The sequence below is a fragment of the Zootermopsis nevadensis genome, unplaced genomic scaffold (assembly GCF_977971745.1).
Source record: "Zootermopsis nevadensis isolate Lab colony 2312 unplaced genomic scaffold, Znev_1.0 Znev_ptg000003l, whole genome shotgun sequence".
Classification (NCBI taxonomy): domain Eukaryota; kingdom Metazoa; phylum Arthropoda; class Insecta; order Blattodea; family Termopsidae; genus Zootermopsis; species Zootermopsis nevadensis.
The window spans coordinates 6,388,502-6,408,532 of NW_028259135.1; the positions used below are offsets into that span (position 1 = coordinate 6,388,502).

The 20,031-nt window shown below is 39.5% G+C and overlaps 2 protein-coding genes across 3 annotated transcripts in view; one reads left to right on the forward strand and one right to left on the reverse strand.

The window, feature by feature from the left end:
• Positions 1-16,620, forward strand: part of Polr2L (DNA-directed RNA polymerases I, II, and III subunit Rpb10) — a 67,072-nt gene extending 50,452 nt beyond the window's left edge. Inside the window, exon 4 of the mRNA XM_087341269.1 lies at positions 14,821-16,620. The gene's annotated coding sequence lies outside the window, so the exon portion shown is untranslated. The remainder of the gene's footprint in view (positions 1-14,820) is intronic.
• path (solute carrier family 36 member pathetic) overlaps positions 1-17,834 on the reverse strand; it is a 63,850-nt gene extending 46,016 nt beyond the window's left edge. Inside the window, exon 1 of one of the 2 annotated variants that reach the window (XM_022059052.2) lies at positions 17,677-17,834. Coding sequence is in view for 1 of the 2 variants with exons in the window: in XM_022059051.2 (XP_021914743.1) it covers positions 17,677-17,700 (24 nt within the window). In the remaining variant the exon portion in view is untranslated. The remainder of the gene's footprint in view (positions 1-17,676) is intronic. The other variant, XM_022059051.2, reaches the window with a different exon arrangement.
• Positions 17,835-20,031: the final 2,197 nt, after the last annotated feature.

Consider the following 20,031-nt stretch of genomic DNA (forward strand, 5'->3'; position numbering starts at 1 on the left):
TTAGCAGCTTTCGACGCGAGAGGATCCCGTTCCGAGGAACATCAAGGACCGAACTTCGATGCCCTGTCTACCCTTCTCTTCAATTTTCCATAAAGGTTAGTCCAATCCACTATGGCAGACTCAGATGAGGAACGCGATATTCAGACAGTGACAGAAGGGGGCCAGGAAAACCATCAGAATGATAATTACATACCGGTGATTCAAGCTTTAAAATTGATATCATGTCCATTTGACGGTAACGTAAAAGAGTTAAGACCTTTTTGCGAGGGAGTAGAAGCAGCCTTTGAATTAGTACATCCAGACAAGCACCCCATATTGCTTAGATTTGTAGAATCGAAAATTTTAGGAGACGCCAAGGAAAAGATTCTTGCAAGACAACTTACTACTTGGAAAGAGATAAGACAAATTTTAGAAGAAAATTATGCAGTTAGACGAACCTTAGAATACTATGCTGGAAATTTATTCGTAGCTAGACAAGGACAAACAGAATCTGTATCACAGTGGGGCTCAAGAATAGATACATTGGGTACCGACTTATATAGTGAGGTTAGAAACAGAATGGCTAGACTTGAAAGACAAATAGGAGGAAATCTGCTTGAAGGGTCCAGTGCATTAGTGGGAGAATTTTTGAAAGGCACTTTCGTAGCTGGATTAAGAGATGAGCGAGTGAAATACATAGTAAAAACAAAAGGGGAAAATGTCTCGTTGGCTCAATTAGTAGAGACAGCTCTGCAAGAAGAAAGTGAATGCAAATCACAAAGGTTCAAAACTCAACAAATAGGTCAGGGACAATTATGGAATCAGAAAAGTAATGACAAATACCCGCAAGATAGAAAACAAAATGTCAAGCGAGAATCTAATATGATTCAGTCAGTACAATGCTATAGGTGCCAGGGCAAGGGCCACATGGCAAAGGATTGTAGAAACAAACCAATATGCCGTACCTGTAAGAAAACAGGGCACGAAACAAAGGATTGCCGACTTAGGGGTAATCAATTAGGAGGAAGCAGCAACCAGGGAAACAGACAGTAGGGCTGTTTGTGCAACCCGAACAGACCAAGGTACAGGCAGGTTGCAGCAATAATCAGGGATTTCGAGGAGACGTCTTCGAAACACAATTAGGGGATTTTGAACGATATGTTCTCAGTCCAGATCTAAAAGGCGAGATAGGTCTCGCTTTATTAGATACAGGTTCGGAAATTTCATTAGTGAAAGAGGATTCACTAAGAAAGAAAAATTGGGACAAAATCTCAATTCGTGATACAGGGTATCACAGGAAACAAAATGAAGGTAAAAGGTAAAATTCAACTCTCAACGAATGACACATTGGAATCTCTGTCTCACGAATGTTATGTTGTTGAAACTCTACCTAAAGGTTTAGACCTCATTTTAGGACAAACTTGGTTAAGATTAAAAAATTATCAGTTGGGTCCCATCATAGAACCGTTAACTGAAAAGGTTGTTAAATTCAGAACTCCTGAAAAAGGTACTCGTTTCATTGACCACCAAGAATTTCAAACTAATTTAGTATGTGCGTCAAGTATGATTTTATGTGAAAATAATACCTATTATTGTATGGTATTAAATAAAAGTAGTAATCCAATACAGATAACATGCTCACCTACGTTAAGTAAACCTCCAGGACGGCAGGCAGAGAAAATTCATATAGACCAAAAATCAAAACTGGAAAAGTTACGATTGCTATACCAGAAATTAAGGTTAGAACACATTAATGAAGGAAGTGAGGAAATACGCAAAATCTGCGAAGAATTCGTAGATATTTTTAAACTACCAGGAGATAAATTGAGTAGTACAACAGCAGCGGAGCATATTATACCAACGCCCGAAATTCCCAAAGGTAGGGCCATCACTTTAAAAAATTATAGATTACCAGAAGCACATCAGAAGGAAATTGCAAACCAGGTAGATCAAATGTTGAAAGACGATGTGATAACACCAAGTAAAAGTGAATGGAACTTCCCTTTAATAGTGGTTCCGAAAAAGATAGATGCATCAGGAGAAAGAAAATGGAGACTTTGTATCGACTTTCGTAAATTAAATGAAGTTACGGTAGGAGATAGTTATCCTTTACCAAATATCCAGGACATATTAGACAAATTAGGACGAGCACGATATTTTACGGCGCTCGATTGTGCTAGCGGATATCTGCAAGTACCAACTGCTAGAGAAGATCAGTGTAAAACGGCCTTCAGCACACCAAAAGGTCATTATGAGTACAAACGTATGTCATTCGGACTGAAATCAGCACCAAGTACGTTTCAACGAATGATGGATAATATTTTAGGAGAACTTTTAGGTACCAAATCTTTAGTTTACATGGATGATATTTTGGTCATAGGAGAATCTTTAACAGAACATAACGAAAAACTCAGACAAGTATTTTCCAAATTAAGGGAATACAATCTTAAAATCGAACCGGATAAATGTAATTTTCTGAAACAAGAACTAACTTACCTAGGGCACGTAGTAACCCCAGACGGTGTTAAGCCAGACCCAAAGAAAACAGAAGCAGTACTGAAGTTCCCTATACCTAAAAATCCAAAAGATATAAAATCCTTTCTAGGACTAGCAGGATATTACCGTAAGTTTATTAATGATTTTAGTGCCATTGCCAGACCTCTTACCAATCTATTAAAGAAAGAGACACCTTGGACATGGAATGAAAGAGAACAGAATAGTTTTGAAATGTTACAAACTAAACTAAGTAGCGCACCGTTGTTACAATACCCCGATTTCACAAAACCCTTCATCATCACTACTGATGCTAGTGGTTATGCCGTAGGAGCAATACTAAGCCAGGGAAAATTAGGTCAAGATAAGCCAATAAGCTACGCCAGCAGGACACTTAATCAAGCTGAATTAAATTATTCTACAACCGAAAAGGAACTTTTAGCCGTAGTTTGGTCATGTAAACATTTCCGACCCTACGTATTTGGAAGAAAGTTTCAAATAGTGACGGATCATAAAGGGTTAATTTGGATCTTCAACGTTAAAGACCCCAGTTCGAGACTAATTAGATGGAAATTATTACTAGAGGAATATGATTATGAAATTATACATAGGGCAGGGAAAAGACATTGTAATGCCGATAGTTTGAGTAGAAACCCCATTAGCTGTGTAGCTACTTCCAATGAAATAACTAAAGAAAGGAAGGACAATATTATTAAGGAGATGCACAATTGTCCAATAGGAGGGCACCAAGGAATCACGCGAACCGTGGAAAGAATTAAACTATACATTCAATGGGAAGGAATGGAATCCGACGTAAAAGAATTTATTCAAAATTGTCAGGTATGCCAAAAACAAAAACAACAGGGTAGAAAATACCGAAATCAATTAACAATAACGGATACAATGGATTCCCCATGGGAAAAACTTTGTTTAGATATTGTAGGTCCATTACCACTCACAGATGAAGGACACAAATACATTTTAACAGGTCAAGACAATTTAAGTAAGTATTTAATCGCAGTACCAATGGAATCCCAAACAGCAGAGGAGGTTAGCGAGAAATTTATTGAACACGTCATTTTGATATACGGAATACCAAATCAAATCCTCACAGACCAAGGAGCAAATTTTATGAGTGATGTTTTTAAGAGAGTTTGTAAACTTCTAAAAATTGAGAAATTAAATACAACTGCCTATCATCCTGAGAGCAATGGAGCACTAGAGAGGACCCATAAAACTTTAGTTAACTATTTGAGATGCTTTTGTCATGAGAAAAATGATCAATGGCATAAGTGGGTTAAATTCGCAACCTTTGCGTATAACACAACACCACATTCAATTACTAAATTTACCCCTTACGAAATGCTATTTGGGCATATAGCAAACCTACCAGGTGTATTACAAAAACCAGGAACACCTCAGTATAACTATGATGAATTTGTCATGAATTTGAAGAGTCACCTACAAGATACATTTAGGGTAGCCAAAGATAGGTTACAAACGCACAAACTTAAACAACAGGAGAGAGGTCCACAAGACTACGCCTTTTATGACAAAGGTGATTTAGTATTATTAAAGGTAGAAAATAAACATAAATTAGATGCAATATGGAAGGGACCGTTCGAAGTCATAGAAGACAGAAATTCAAATGTTGTTATTCAGGAGCTGGGAAAATGAAAACATCATGAGGTACACAAAAATAGGTTAAAGCCCTATTTTTCTTCTGTTTCAGGATAAAAAAAAAAGGGAGAGAGAAAAAGGAAGCATGCAGATTAAGATTTGGATAACTAGCATACTCTTGCTATGGTGTATAGATAATCTACTAACAGCTCAAGAGCTCAAAGAAGTAAAATCTAAAACTGGTATATACTTTGATGAGGTAGGCACTATCTCATTCTATCCTACAAAATGGAAAGTAGTCACGTATATTGATCTAACGCCATCTAAGGATTTGTGGAAAAATACAAAAAAACATTTCACAAGGGTAAGAGAATACTGCAGGAAACAAAAAAATCAACCATGGTTTCACTTAACAGATTGTCAAAATTTTGGTCAATATATGGTATCAAAGTCAAAACAAATCGATCAATTGAAGGACATAATAGCTCAATATATAGATACAGAAATTAGCAACAGAAGGAAGAAACGAGGAGTTCTAAATTTCATTGGGGATATAGAAAAAGTCTTATTCGGAACTCTGACAGAAGCAGATGCCAAAACATATAACAAACATATTAGTGAACTAGAGCAGCGACAAAAAGACTTTCTACATGTAGCTAGAGAACAAATGATTGTCATCAAATCCACAATACTTAATGTGAATCAAACTATTCAGAAAGTACATGTAAATGAGCAGAAATTAAAAGAGAACCTAGAACTGTTAGCATCTAGAACAGGAAAAGACATTCAATTCTTAAACGACGAAATCACCAACATAAACCTTTTGGAAGAACAATTTAGACTGATCCAAAGGGGAATTGAAGAAAGTCAGCATGCATTTGAGATTATAGTAGACGCGCTGGTACATGCGGAAACAGGGGTGGTACAACCACAGTTAATATCACCCATGAGGGTTAAACAAATGATGAAAATAGGAGGCCTGCCAAGCGGACTGGAATATCCTAACTTTCCTTTTTCTGAATTACAAAAAGTAATCATTCCTATTGCCTATTCTTATAAAAACTATCTGGTATATGTCCTAAACATTCCCTTAATATCACCCACTCAATACCACTTATACAAACTTCTCCCTTTCCCTTCAAAGCGAATGGATGCATTGTATCATTTTATTGATTTCCATAAAGAATTTATTTTCAGTGACTCTATGCATCAACACTATGGTAAATTGACGAGTAATGAACTACAACTATGTTTTCAACCTAACGAATTGCACTTTGTATGTAAAAAGGAAATACCAATTTACACCTATGTGCAAGGAATGGATTGCAAAGCTTCACTTCTTCATCCATCTACAAAAAAGGTTCCCGAAAATTGTAATCTTAGAATTGTAAAACTTGCACATACTTTTTGGATACCTCTACACATGAGCAACCAATGGATATATGTTTCCCCTCAGGAAGAGACATTTACTGTACTATGTCCAAACTTCACCAAAACCATTAAACTTCGAGACACAGGTATTTTAACCTTACAACCAGGATGTAAAGGTTATTCAGCATATGTAACATTGTATGCGATGAGTAGCAGGACCAGTAATTCTTCTAACGATATTGTACCAATCGCAGAAGTAAATTTTGACTGCTGCTTTGATGATGAGAAACACACAGCAGATATTCAAAATATACCCCTACATGTACCCCTTGTTGACATTCTCTCATCTCAAGATGACCTAAGATTAGCCAGTATAAAAGCAGATGAAGTAGAAAAACTCATCAGTGAAGAAGAACAACTAACCTATAACTACTGGTATACTGTAACAAGTTCTTGGACACTTGCACTTTCATGGTTTGTAATCATAGGAATAATTCTGTGTTGTTGTTGTTGTTATTGCCGATGTTGTAGGAACTGTTTTTGGAAATCTTGGAAATTGTGTACCCCAGGTAAATGTGTTGACCAATGTACAAATATGATAACAAACACTATTACTGTTAACCACCCTGACTATTTCAGGGCACGTTTTAGTAGAATTCCAGGTAATAATTCTACAGACAAGGATGTTGCAATTATAGAAAACCAACCTATGAAATCCTCTGCATCCCTATCAGTAATACCTCACGAATTTGAGCAACACGATGAACCAGAACCTGTTGCCAAGCGCATTAGAAATAAAAAGTTCTTCCGATAGAAAAGAATTTATGCAATTATGAACATCAATCCTTTTTTGAAGAAGGGAGGTGTAATAGGAATATTGTATCCTTATCCTTGTATGTTTTAAATGTTATGTAATGTATTTAGAATGTTACTACACAATTGTGATTGTCACATTACTATACCAAATCCAGAGAGGCCTTCTTGACATTGGTGACCGTGACATTGGTGACCGACTTGATTAGAGCGAGGGAGAAAGTCCACTTCCCTAAAATCTGATGAGTTCATTCACAGTGGCAGCAAACATTACCATTTATGGTCATCAGAAGGAGCATGAGACCAACTCATGTGACGGGATGGTCCTAAGTGCCACACCCTAGCTTCATAATAAATAGGCGGTCACCAAGACCCAAGAAGCACTCTCACACATACTCTCATTCCTGGATTCTGCACATCTTTAAATCTATACTTATTATTGAACTTGAGAATTGAAATAAAGTCTTTACAGCTTCATTAAATGACTTAGATCATTTTCGACATCCAAGCATCCCTGAAAGATCTTAAACAAACAGAAGATCAATATTACACATGGTCTCTCACTCAGAGGGAGGAACATAGATTGCAGGTGTTTGAGAATCGGGTGTTGAGGAGGTTATTTGGGCCTAAGAGGGAAGACGATGGGGCGTGGAGAAAACTGCACAATGACGAGCTTAAAAATCTGTACTCCTCCCCCAGTATTGTCAGGGTGATTAAGTCGAGAAGAATGAAATGGGCTGGGCATGTAGCGCGCATGGATGGGACAAGAGGTGTGCACCGGGTACTGGTTGGTAATCCTGAGGGGAAGAGGCCGCTGGGGAGACCTAGACGTAGATGGGAGGATAATCTCAGGCGGGATCTATGGGAGATAGGAGTTGAAGGAAACTAGATTTTGTTGGCCCAGGACAGGGTCCGGTGGAGGGCTTTGGTTAATTCGGTGATGAACATTCGGGTTCGGTAAGCCATCTAGATAGTTAGTTAGAAGTGTGGAATTTGTCTTTTGTTTTACTTTTGTCTTAGAGCATGCAAGTTTTCTACTACTCTGTGTAAGCCCCTCGCAACTGGAGGGCTTCTCTCAGTTAGCGGCAAATAAACAAACATGCGTATTACATAACTTAATTAAAGACCAAGAATCCTTATGCCTCAGCACTATACCATAAAGACGTATGGGGGAGTGGAGGTAAAGCGCCATGCGTTTTAAACTCGACATTGGATACAGGCGAGTGGTCAGCTTCAAGCTTCGGCCGCGTTATCCCCGATTTCCTTTGAGAGGGGGCTATGTGAGGCATATGATGTGCAGTGCAGTGAACCCCAGTCGCTTCGCCCCTAGCCAGGCAGCACACTGACAAAGGTGTCCGGGTTCAGAAATTGTTAATTAAGAAGTACTAATTATTTAAAGTGTTTAGTCCTGACATCTGAAGGACAAGTGTTAATGATCGATCACCCACGATCTCACCGAACTGAAGGTCAGCAGATAAAGTGCTGCCACCTATAACGGTAATCAGTACCAGGGAATCCCCTGTTTACCTTACGGAGATCGGAAATCTGTGCTACAGAGCGATTAGAAAGTTGCTTCATGTTTCCGTCTTTAATTTCATTTATCTCGCAGGCGACAACTGTGTCCAAGTTCATTGGTGCGGTCTCAGATTCGAATCCCTACTACAGTATCAGTGCGTACTTCCGTGTCTTCAAACATTTTTACTTCTAACCACACGTCCGAATTTCAGTAAATTACGATGCTGAAAACAACTGTACAGTTTTTATCAGGCCTACTTTCTGTGATAGAAGTTACATATGAAAATTGACCAAATCAAAGAGAATCATATGGGCAGGACGTGTAGCATGCAGCAGCAGAACCCACAGGTTCAACACCGACAACACCAAAGCCTGGCACCGGAAACGATCCTGAGCCAACTCCATCCATTTGCCATCCTCACATCCCACCTCCCTAAGATCCATCTTGATGTTATCCTCCCATCTCCTTCTTGGTCTGACCAGTGGTCGTTTTTCAGGATTCCCTACCAAAATCCTGTATGTACCCCTGTCCTCCTCCCCCCCATGCGTGCTACATGTCAAGCCCATCGGAGCCTCCTAGATTTCACTATCTTCACTATACTAAGTGACCCGTGTAGCACGCATAGGGAGATCAAATGCAGACAGAATTTTAGCAGGACGGTCCGAGATATAAAAATCATTTCAGGAAGTCCATTCCCGATATAAGAATTAAGTCTGACGATGGCGACGCTGGAAGCACGAAATTCGAACGAGGCTGTGGCGGCGGGGTATGGAGTCCGGAGGTCGGTTCCGTGCTGCTGCGTTTGGCACGAACCTGGATTCCGTCGCCGTGAAGATATTTTCGAGTTTAATTTTAATTTTAATTTTAATTTAAACGAAAATTTTGTAAATATGCGATTTAACGAGATAATGCTGCAATAAACTGTGTTACTGTATAATACAAAAGGCGAGTCTGAAGATGGGTGTCTTCTGGGTCGTTGTGCCGTGCAGTCTGGTAGAAGTTTACCGGCGTTTCGGAGGTGGTTACTGCCTCCATCATCAGGACGATTTATGCTACCACACTACACGGTGCAAGAACCCAGAAGACAGCCATCTTCGGATATCCGTAGAATAGCATAAAAAATAACATCGAAAGAAACGGGTAGAACATTTATAAAAATTTGAGTGACGTCTTGAAATTACTCTGGCACTAGTCCTCAGCAACGGGAAATTTCTCTTCATGAAAGTGTTCCCACTGGATGTAACAACAGCGTATGTCTTCAATCCTGGACGAACTGTGACAGACACAAGACATTCGCGCGTAACTTCTTTATAGCAGCTTGCATAAATGACAAGGGCATGAATATGTCGCCAGGGGCGCCACAGTCTGTTTCATTTGTTTATATTTCGCTTTCTTAATTTAAAATAGTTTTTTGTTTCCTTTTTTGTCAATACATTTTACTTTCCGAGCGATGTTTTTTTTTCTCTGCATAAATTTCAAACAGTGACCCAAAGGTGACGTTCCCCTTCAACAAACAAAACAACAAAAAACAAATCATAACTCAAAACTGTATGAACCACGTGTCATTTGTCTCTTACAAAAACTCATGCATCTTCCCCGTCAAAGCTGTGTTGTTAGTTGTAAATTATTTCGCTAAATAAAGACTGTGCCTACGCAAGACGATAATCCTATGACCCCCCCCCCCCCCGGCTGGTTCAAGCGATGCTGATATTTATACTAACGCGATCAACCAACCGGTGACCCTCGTGGGAGTCAAACGAGTTAATTAGTAGCAACCCAAATACGTTTCGTAACAATGTGCACAGAACAATAAATCACAGAGCCTGTGTTACCGCCCTATATTGCTGAAACCAAGTGACGCCATATTTGTTGTTGTAGGTTGCTTTTTGTTTCACTCTTGCTTTAAGAATTACGCTTTTTCGCAATACTGTTCGTGGAAATAACGTTTTAACAATTGAGTCCAAGTTTTTAGAAAGTTGAACTGCTTTTAAATGGGTGAGCGGGTTGGAGACAGGGTGGGGGTGCCTGGGGGGGGGGGGGCATCCGTGCCTTTAACGTATCGGATCTTGGTAAGTGCAAAGAGTTCTAAACTTTTCGCTACGAAATACTGAACAATGGTATCGCTTCAAAACAATGCATCGCCGTTATGTACACCCGCAAGCGATAAGCAATTTATTTTGACGAGAATATTACTACAACCACACTTTCTATGTGCTAGGAACCGCTGATTTCTGCCGATAACCCTTTACTTAGGGCCCACTTCCGCCCCTATATTCCCCCAAGTAGCAAGACCTTAACCCTTTTAACCCCGAAGCCTATTTGCAAAATCCTGTTGAAAACACCGAGGCCAATTTTCACGTATTTACAACTTCAAATGTAAAAAAATTCACCAAGATAAGAATTTTACACACATGCATATGAAAAAAATCACACTTATACACTAAATACTGTAGATTAGGAAAACAAATATCTCATATATCCTAATATTATAGTTAGCTTAATTTTTTTTTTTGAAATATTGAAAAATAATATTTACAAAATAAATTTCATTTTCAGGAGGTAATATCATAAATTGTGTTTTGTCTTCCTTCTTTATCATTCATCCTGCAAGAAAGAACATTTCTTTCTGCATAATTTGATATGAGTTTGGTGTCTGTACTGTAATCTGTTCCTGAACTACAAAACTTTTTGTAAAACAATGCACGCTGAAATTCAATGCCGTACATAGTGTCAGCAGCACAGTCATCACTTTCAGTACATTCAGACACCCAATAATATCACTATCTATAGTATCCAAATAATCCAAAATATCGGCTCCATCCATTCTTGAACTTGCAGCAGCCATTGCCGAAGTGAGAAATAAATATATATAAAAAAAAACTATACCTATATACAATAAACTAAGGAAAATAACGAAACGATATCATAAGCACTATATAAACGTCAACAAAAACACAATTACAAGGCTAAACACTTATCTTACCAAAATACAGCGAAATCCACAAGCAATCATTGTAAGCACGCCACGAGGTCCACTTCCGAGCTCAACGAATTTGATTTGTTCAAAAAAATATTTTTTGTTGGCTTAGAGGATCGATATGTAGATCAAAACATGAACTATGGTATAAACTATCTGATTCAGCCTTGTGTTCCCATCTGGGAGCCTTGTATGTAGTTGAAACATCAGATATGGTAGGTAACGACGGATCGGCCGAATTCTTGGCTTAACAGCTACTGCTTCGGACGATGGATCGGCCAGCTGGTATGCAAAGGGTTAAAGGTGAGACCCCGGACACTGCATCTTAAGGTACAATTTGGCTGCACGCGACCGAGGCAGGCGACAGAGACGGGAGACGGACACATCGCAGCTTGTCGCCACACACTTTTGAGGTGACGACCGAGACATGCGGCAAAGTGTTTGTTTTCTTTGTTTTGTTGAGACATACGTGCACATATTCTGTGAAAAATTAGTACAAAAATGCTTCTAAAAAGTTTACTCGAAGAAGATGATGTGTTGCTGTGTTATTTGTTGCGAAAGAAACAAAGAAAACCTATGAGTTCAATATTCAAGACCAGACGCGAAGAAGGGTCTTTCTGTCGGTGGTCGGTTTTCTGCTACTAATTCTACCAATTACTCATCTTGGACACCAGTAAATTTAATTTCTGCCATTATTTTACTCAACAACACACGTGCTGCCTGAGCCCGTCGCGAAACACTACTGGTCCGAGAGCGGTCTCCTATGCTTTGTCTCTGTCGCCTGTCTTTGTCTCGCGCTCGTAATTGTACTTCATACGATTGTACAGAGAGCAGACAGGAAGCGATCAGTCTCGGTCTCGTAACTCTGTCGCCTGCCTCGGTCGCTTGTCTCTGTCGCGTGCAGCCAAATTGTACCTTTATGAGTAGGTAGAATCAGCAGTTTGTGATAAATATTTGTACGCGTAAGCAATTCTGGTTGGTCGATGATCATTTACTCCTGTTAAGGGATTTTAGGCTTCGACATGAGATCATGTCTGATATTTAAATGAATAAAATCGTATTATAGTCTTTAATTAAGCAAAGATAACTAGTGATATTACTTTTTCTGTAACGCAGTTATTACTTGATTTTAATTTTTAAACTCTTGTCTCGAGGAAACAAGGCATTGAAACAAAATACTTCACACGTCCGTGGCATCTCCACGCTGGTAGTTGCAGAGCAGCAAATATTACGCCACGCAGCTTACCAGTTGCAAATCCTGATCATAGAGGAAGATTTATCTTCGCCTTGAAGCACATAAGGAGGCAACCCTTGAACCCTGGCAGATGTGACGCTCAGATGCGTTTTTGTTTTTCCTTAAGAACGGAAACAGTTGCAACACACAGGCAGTTACGAAACGGGCGGAAAAGGTTATCAATCAATCAAGCACACTTTCAGATATTCTCAGTTAACGCTCTATCGCAAGTGAAGAACACTTCATGCGACACTTCTGTCTGTCTGTCGCGTCTTCCATCTTTCGGCAGTCCTACGAACTACATACTCTGCCATATTTATCTCGATAACGGCTGTCATCTATCAATGGACATATCAACGATTTTATTCACACCCACACGAACGCCGATTGCCCGTGCTGCCATTAATCAATCAATGTTCGTGTTAATTATTTGGTGTCTCATCCGTCGGAAGACTGACCCATGTTATCGGCTGCACTGGCAACCATTTGTGGTCACACTGACCATTCAGGTGCAAACCATCAGTGACTTGGCTACCAACCATAACTTTTTAAATTATATTGCCATATTCTCGTCTATTCTGTTGAATAAAGTGAATTAGTGTGATATGTGGCAGGGGGGGCTAAGTACAGTCAACCACAAAGCTCAATACCCATTCTCCAATATCTGTCTGTACGGTTGGTACGTCTTGATACTAACTAGACGGAGAAGAGCCCTTTGAGAGAAACGACTTTCGATTTTCGTTTCACCACGACTTCGAGATCGGCTGTGGGTCCCACACAGCCTCGTATTTTCCTAAGTTCCTTCCTTTACATTTTTCTTGTTTAAGATCCACCTTAATATTATCCTCAGATCAAAACCTACTTCCCCAAGTCATTTCCCCGTTCAGGTCTTCCAACGAAAATGTGCGCATTTTTCAAGGCCCCCCCCCCGCAATTCATGCTATACGCTCCGCCCACCTTATTCGCCTCTACTTGACGAATAATAGTTGCAAATTTTAAGCTCTTCATCACAAAGCCCATTAAATTTATCAGTGCCATTGAAAATGTACAACCGACGGTCGGTCTGATACATTGACCTCTTCCCGCTGACGTCATGTGTTCGGTGACGGATTGGTCGAAGTGCAAACACGTAAATATAATCGGTCTTATGGGTATCAAACGACTACACAGGATTCCGGGGCAGAGTGTGTGAGGTAGAGGCACGAGCCGACATTTTTGAATTGTACCCGGCCCGATAACCATTTGGCTCGTCCTAGCCCGAAGTCTATCTTCAAATATGCCACCCGTACCCCACCAAACCAAGAAAAAAGTCCCATCTATCTCCAATCCGCCCAGACTATCATATCATTAATACGTGTTCTTAATTCATAAATATCAGTAATCTTCTCCCCCCCCCCCCCCAGCATTTGTCCCGCTTTGGCAGGGTCTACGTTTTCCTCATCAGTTATCTCTAAATGAATTATTAACGGACGCTCTTTGAACATGAGGTTATTTTAGAGCTTAAGGAATTTATAAAAAATATCGGATATTACCAAGTCTGTAAGATGATGTTTAGATCTCTTTCTGGGGAGGGGGGGGGGGGCTATAAAAATTCACGAGAAAATCAAGTCAGTGGGATTTGTTTCCGGAAACCGACTATTTCACGAGCATAAAATGAACGCAACTACAAATAATCTTTTATTTGCTTAAAAAACCCAGAGAAAGCCCGAAATGTATTTAACCTGGGCATTATCTGACCAGGACGCCTGCAGACTTAATACTGCAAGTGACCTTCTGGAGATCTTAAAGCCAACTAAAGTATGGCGGATCATTTTCAGTAGATTACTGTAAATGATTCAGATATAATTGGTCCGAAAGAACATTTCTTCTGGGGCGTGCAAGTTACTTCATTGGCTGGAGTAAACTGTTACAAAAATCGAGCTTTCCCTCTTTGAAAACAATGAAGTTTGTATTTTCTAAAAAGCAATACAGGTAGCCCTCGATTTACGCTGGGGATGCGTTCCTGGATGAACCGGCGTAAATTGAAACTCTTTTATAATGTAAATCAATGGGAAGTCAATGACATACGTTCCCAGCACCCAAACATTGACGAGTAATGTAATGGCATTACATTTGAAGCTCTGAAATAACGTAAATAAAATAATGGGAATTTAAAAAAAAATATTTTATACACTTACAATCGGCAATTCGTTGGTCCCCGCGATTGACTGCGATTACTTCATGTGATTGATGTTTACAGTCATCTCTGCTGTTATGCGATAGTTGCATTCACGTAAGACGCCGACCTATAGAAAATCGCGTAGTAAAAATAACCCCGGTACCTCCGCAGAGATTAAATTAGTCCTTTGAAAGTTTAAAGCGCCAGGAATTAAATTGCATAAGAGCAAACTCGCATATGCAAAAGTTTGCATTTCACAAACAGCTTTTACCGATTCATCGATCTCATTGGAGCAAATTCGTGTTAACAAAACAAACGTAATTGCAGAGATGACTTTATTTATAATTTTTATTTAAAATCAGCGATGTAATAATTACGATTTAGTGTAAGAATCAGTACGAGATACATCGTAAAACGCGCTTTACAGCAGGGAAAGGGCCCGGGTACCAATTGGATAGGGTTGGCCCCAGAGCCGGACTGCGCAGGGGCTAGAGGAATAATCCTCTGCCCCCGTGGGCTATCGAACCCCGATCGTCCAGCCCGTAGTCAGTAACTCAGAGCAATATCTTAACATGTTAAATTTATCCTCAACAGATTTTTATGTAGAAGGACACATTATATTTCTCACTCATTGTATGTCTGCCTGTGTTTTGTTTCAGAGTCTATGGTCGCTGGCGAGGTAACAGAAATGTAGCAGCCTGAAATACACAGAACGATCGCTGAACTAATCTTATAATTACGTATTTTCGTGAATGACGCACGCAAATTCATTTATTTTACGTATACAACTGGCGGCAATAAAACGCAGACTACGCCAGCCATATGTTGACTGACGCAATACGTTCTGGTATGACATCCGTGCCTTACAATTAATGCACGCATGCGCGCTAGTATTCTGTTTAGAGTGGAGTGAACTCCCGCCACGCTCTGAAAAATGATGTAATGCCACGTGGGTTTAACTCTGATTCCGGGTGAAGAAGGTTCTTGCAACTTCAGATAAAGATTTAATGAAGATCTACGTTTGCTGTTTGAACCTGAAAAGTTTATCATTTTGAATCCCAGAGATAACTATATGAATTTTTGTTTCAAAAGTCGGTAGACCGCTGGCCCGTTCCGTCTCAGAAGAATGTCCTGTACCCTCAAGACGAAGCAGTCAGTATTCTTCGACATATCCTGTTTGGGTCCATTCGTAGAAAATACGTGTTATTATTTTAATCCTTTGCTTGTTAGTTTCATTCTTCCGGGTTAAAAACGTATAATTAGCTGGGTGTTGTATCGCTATTAACCCTCTGAAGCCGAAGTGCGTCCAAATAATATTTAAAAATTAAGTCCGTACCGCAAAGAAAACAAAACTTTCCCATTAAAAAAATCAGCTGTTCAAGGAAACAAGATCGGAAAGTGTATTCCGTACGAGAACACACATAATATCCCCATGCGTTCTTTGCAACGTGTATATGGAGTTATTAAATCTGCATTTGTCGATGGTTCGTAGGATATTCATAAATTCAATTTTGAGGTCGTGCAGAACATCACAGACTCCACATCAAACTTCAAATTCGACCAGTGGTTCTCGAGTTGAATCGATTAGATGGACGGACAGACACGACGAGCCCACAATGCGTTCTGACCATGCACTTTGTGAAAAGAACGCTGTTTACTATGAGAATCTCACGAAACCCACAAATACACTACATTGACAAAATGCAAAGTTCCTGATTGTTAACATAGGCCTTAAAAGAGTAAAAGAAAGCTCTGTCTACAAACACGTTTTAAAACTTCCACATATGCCATTTCAGTATTTCTTCTATCAACTCTGAAAAAAAAAAACCACACGTCAACATCGAAAATGCCAAAACGTCACATTCCATAAAATGGAGTCTTCAAAAACAGACGTAAACTTTGGGTTCAATTTAGATCTGCCTGGTTAATCCCCCCTGCAGTTCGATTGCTGATGCAACTTCTACAGAATTATACGTCACGTAATGTCAAGCAAACGCCTCGATAAGATAAGAAATTATTATCGACGGTAATGTAACTCCATTGACAATGAACTACCTTCCCTCAGCTGCACCTGCGCGTGGGGGCAGCACATGGCGTGGCAATGCATGATGCAACTTCTGAGCCTCGTGTCAAAGCCACGGCCCAACACAGACGGAAATCGATTTATAGCAAATCGATATTACAGAGGAGGTGTGTCATGCAACTGGCCGACGCTATCCGCAATGTTAATGTTAATGAACATGCAAAAAAGCGTAATTAACAATCTGTACCATGTTCTCAGTTTGAAGAAATTACAGCGAACCTTCCGAAACGCTCGCCACAATTTTATAAGTTCGATATAGAGATTGTAAAAACATTCCATTGTCGAAAATTAACCGGATCGAATTCGGAAACTACTTCAAGTAAAAAGTATGGGATTATATGAATACATATAGAAATACTGTAAACCCCCCCCCCCCCCCAACAAAGAAAATGGTGTCACACTGAGAAAAGTGAAATAATGTAGGGATACAATGCCAATTGTATCACGGATCAACAATTGCCATTCATCCAGGCGACCACATGTGCAGTCATGCCACGTGTGTGAAAAATGAATTATCATGCCAAGTGTTATGCAAGAGTATTCATATGTTTCGAGAATAAATATCTGCAAGCAATGACAAGAATAAAAAATGCTGTGATATGACGATGTTCTCCAAAAGAAAAAATCAATGGCTAATGCTCCGGTCTGGCTAGTATTGGCCGGCAGAATTGGAGGAATATAAAAAAAATGTTATACTACATCCCACAACAGCAGCGTATCATATTCATATTATTATTATTATATTGCCGTCTCATGTTCGTCTAAATGACCCAAGTTATGTATAAATGTCCCTTACACTCATGTAATTTTATGATAATCTCTTTGTTGTATTTGTTATTGTGTTTTTCTCTTGTGCAGTATCTGTAATTGACCTAACCTAAATGTTGATGTAACACACTGATAATAATAAAGAATTGAATTATTATTAAAATTCCTTAGCATTGTGAATGTTGGAGGGATTTAATAATATTGCATTTCCAAACGACCTAATTTCTAGATGAGAATTCGCCACTTACTTGCATTGCCGTCACATAAAAGTAGCTACTAAATTTCTAAAAAGATCCTGTCTAATTTTCACTCTAGATAAAGTTTCCAAATGCCCACCACAGCCAGCCCGCTGGTCTATTTCCAGAGCTGTTAACGGTGAGATACTCCATGCTAGCATATGTCGTGTGATATTTTAGTTCGTTCACTTACGCCAAATATTTATTTAGTTCGTGATATTTCACTTTTTCATACAATCTTTAATGGCATTAAGACGTTCCATCGATACTTGTGGATGGCAACTTCTGAATCGATTATAATACTTGCAGGCAATGCCTTAGAATAACTAACATAACTTCACTTCAATCGGAATGCAATGTGCACACATATGTAATACAGTGGATGGCAGGCAGTAATTGTGTGTTTCGTTAACACTAAAGATACGAACCCTGGTAGCTGTTGTCGTGGACATGTGGCGATCAGTTTCTTAACACCTCGTTCCACCGTCGTCCTCCTACAATCACCAGTAGCACATGAATGGGAGCTACCGACCCAACGCCGTGGAGACACAGTCTACCCACGGATGTGATGCTGCCGCGCAAGTTTTCTCAGCCAATAGCAGCCATTTTATACATTCGGACTCTCACGAATTTAGCCGATCTTGCGCGGAAAGGAGAATATGTTTCGGGACGCCAATTCAAAATGTGAGAATGGCACGGTACAGTGTACCTAACTGCTGTGGTTCCACACGCTGACATGCATTGTTCGCTGGTGACCCACATACAGGACTTTTGTAAATGTGTGAATATTCGAACTGAAATGTTACAGATTTTACTGATATTATTTTATGTAACAACTTAGGCGGGGAAAGGAATACGCGAATAATTTTGCCTAGGAAACCTAATAAGAAGGAATAAATAGATGTCGGGACTAAGAACTGGACTGAATTTATTTTCGTTTAATTCATTATTTTAAGTTTAAGAGGAAATTTCCCTTTTCGGTGACTCGAAACGTTGCTAATCACCTATAAAACCACACTGCTATCAGAACCTCATATTCGAAATGATTTCTGGCCATCTTTTACGGTACTCCTGAAAGACACTTGGTATTTACTTCATTTGAGAGTCATTGGTGAAGACGAGACCAGCATTCGCCCACCTCTTCTGCCCCAATGACCCCAATGGTAGCCTTCCACTTTTCTATCACGCCGACACTTATGTGGTGCAACAGCGACCAATGATGAATATTTGTTGTCATGACGCGGGACTAAAAGTGTGACATGATATCAGAGACGCTAACTGAAGGTAGAAGTACGAATTCATAAACTATTAACATGTTCGAGCTGTCTCTCTGCGTCGAAAATGCTGGACGAAACGTGATATACACGGATTAGGAAAAATTCGACCGCTGTATATCCCGAAATTTGCCTCTGGCCACATTTATCCTTTCTTATCTACTCGCGAGTAGACTGTTTATAAATGAGAACACTTTACTGAAGGTTCTAGACAATGTGTTAAAAATGCTACAAACTATTGCATACAGGATTCCGTAATTTGATGATATTTTAACAGAATCAGTCGTTATTAAGATATCTGGCAATGCGTTTTACTTTATCGATGTCATTAAGGTGGGACCTATTTGCAAATTTTATAATCCTCATCAAGCAGAACAGATGCATGCAGCGATTTTTACTGTGAAGTGCTGACGAGACATACATCGGCGGACCGCGGGTTGAGAACTCCTGGTCAGAGGAGATCTTTGTTACTTTTTGCAGAAATAAGTACAGATCTATTTAAATTTTAAGGTGGCTGTCTTCTGGTATGTTGCGCCGTATAATGTGGTCCTTGCTTCCTCATTCAGACTTGCCTTCGTGAAAACCTGAAATCCATTAAATTTGTTGTAACATCGTTTTTGAGATTACCTAAAGATGGCATCTATGTCTTACCTCAGTGCGCCATCTTTAGGAATAGAATACAAATAAATGGTACAGACGTAGGTAATCGATATTTTATATTCGTGTAGTTTCAATTCAAACTTATAATTGCGTGTTACAGGGGCGTAATAATGGCCCCAATGTATGTGTCTCTGTTTTTCAAAATTGAATGAGAAATACAATTCTGAAGAAAAGTGTTAAGAAATCATTTGATTCCGTTGGATGTTTAGGATTTGAATCACATCCATCCAAGCAAGATTAACATACTATGATTCAATGTTTGGGCGCAGAGGGCCGTCAGCACTGCACGTTTTTCGGCGGACACGTGTAGTGTGCTTCAACGCATGTCAACAACATATAAGCGTATGTGCCAAGCACAGTTCTATAGTAAAGCTTGAAAGACATATTCATTGTGCTGCCATCTATCCGCTCTGTTAAGAAACGATCTGGCGACCAGTCGGTAACAACGTTAACTATCATCCCACTATTACAGAAGGATTTGAGGTTCTCTTGGCGATGAGTACGAAGATTGCTGTCTTCTGGGTTATTGCGCCGTGTAGTCTGGTAAATTTCGACCAACATTTCAGAGGTCAGTCATCAAGGCGATGAATGTTGAATTATTTCATTTCCATTACCAAGCAATTTTTTATTTTAATTACCAAGGCTATGGAAGCAGTCGAATTTAATTATTTTTTTAAATTTTGCATTTATAAATTTTCTATCTTCCTAATACCACATTAAAAAATGATAGGCACGCAACTTGTTTCTCGATATGTTATGGTCGAGATTAAATTATTTCGCAATACGTTTTCAAAATGTCAGGGAGCTGATTGTATCCTTATTGCTATCTATGCTTGGAGTTGCCTTAAC